The 1,769-nt window shown below is 49.0% G+C and overlaps 1 protein-coding gene across 1 annotated transcript; it reads right to left on the minus strand.

Moving 5' to 3' along the window:
• Positions 1-234: 234 nt before the first annotated feature.
• On the minus strand, positions 235-1,353 carry LOC308523067 (transcription initiation factor IIA subunit 1-like; the record flags this gene model as incomplete). The annotated part of the gene is made up of 1 exon (XM_081096728.1): positions 235-1,353. One exon carries the CDS (start codon positions 1,351-1,353, stop codon positions 235-237), a length of 1,119 nt encoding a protein of 372 aa, XP_080952854.1.
• Between the last annotated feature and the right edge of the window lie 416 nt (positions 1,354-1,769).

Here is a 1,769-nt window from a genome sequence, read left to right on the forward strand (position 1 = left end):
AACCCAATGCCCCCTCCCCCAACAACCCTGGGTGCTACAGTTCCATGGCTGGCCAGTTAGAAGCCGTGTCACTGTTGTCAAGGTATCCTTGTTCCGGTAGCTTTGCTTCTACTGCACCTTTTCTGACACGCAGAAGTTAAGTTTTGGTTGGAGTATGTCCCAAGTTTCAAACTGTCACTTTAAATTTTTTTAAAGTTTCTTTCATTTTATTTATAAAAGAAAAGAACTAATTCTTCACCATTCTGCATCTCCAAAGGCTCTGGCAAATATATAATCTCTTCCATTAAGATTCATAATGCCATCCTTGAGTAGAAATCTCCATTTGTTTTTACTTCTGAGTACCTTCTCAAATTGGCATACAACCACATGTTCAGTATCCAGGACTTCCTGTCCTTCCTCATCACTCAGATCATCTTCACTATTGAGGGGCTCCTCTGCTACCTGCCCACCTTCAGCTCCATCTTTCTCTTTGTCTTCCTCCTCATCGTCATCATCGTCTCCTTCCTCATCTTCATCTTCTTCCGATGATGTATCCCCAGTTCCATCAACTTGCAATGCCAGTGGGGCCTGTTGTTGGGCAGGCTGGGCCTGTGGTCGCTGTTGGCCAGTTGCCGTTACCTGCACTGGTGCTGGTGTAGGTGCCGCCGCTGTTGTAGGTATGACTTGAGCCTTATTTCCTGTAAGTAAGATTTGCTGAGGCTGGATGCTGACACCCGTCGGTGGTGAAATCCCGCCAGGAAGAGGGGCCAAAACCTGTTTTATGACAAGAGCCTGTCCTCCACCAGGCTGCATTTGTAGTCTAACCTGTTGTTGTAGAACCACGGACTGCTGAGGCTGAACAATATACCGAGCGCCATTGGCGGCTCTGACCACTTGAAGAAGCTGGCCTGAATTTGTTAATATCTGTTGGACAGGAGTCACACCTGCAGGGCGTGCTAAGGGGGCCGCGGTAGCAGCAGCAGCACTCCTGTTTGATGCCTTCATACGCTGTGTCAGCTGAGAACCAGGAGCAATGACTTGTGGTGCTGCGGCCTGTGGCGCTGCAGGAAGAAGGGCCCGCGGAGTCTGCGCTCGCTGAGGCACCGTAGGCTGTGGCTGAGCTTGCTGCTGCTGTTGCTGGTGGTGATGGTGATGCTGCTGTTGAACTTGCAATAAAAGCTGCTGCTCTTCTGAAGGAAATCCATCGACTGCCCTAGACTGCATCAGTTTATTCTCCCATAGAGTTTTTAGTTCCATCAGAACTTGTTCATCGACTCCATCATCCAAAAAGATGTCTCTCACATCATTAATAACATCTTCGATCACAGATCTGTATAACTTAGGCACGGTGTTTGTATTTGCCGAGTTCGCCATTTCCACACACAACACAAACAAGAGGGGGCAACCCGAGAAAACAAGCTAAAAAACAAAGCCAAAGGGGGAAAAAAAGAAAACAAAATACCGGAAAGTGACCCAAGCAAGCCGGGGATGGGGGGGGGGGGGGATGGTAAAACAAAATCGGATCCTGAAGTAGAGGGGAGCAGTGAGAGGAGGGAGTGGGCAGTCCTCCCGTGTTGTGGTCCAGCCCCAGCAGGTCCAGGGGTTCCCAAAGGTGTGGACGGAGTCGGCGAAGAATGAATGACACGGAGACAGTGTTCAGTTGATCCGCAGAGCCAGCTTCTCTTGCCAGGTTCTCCAGCCAGGTTCTGTCTTTCTTGTCCTGTTACATCTGTATTTATACCAGTTGATTTTAATCCTATCCATTCTATTCCAAAGGTTAGGGCGTGTGT

Source organism: Myotis nattereri (genome assembly GCF_964212035.1).
Source record: "Myotis nattereri genome assembly, chromosome: 8".
Classification (NCBI taxonomy): Eukaryota; Metazoa; Chordata; class Mammalia; order Chiroptera; family Vespertilionidae; genus Myotis; species Myotis nattereri.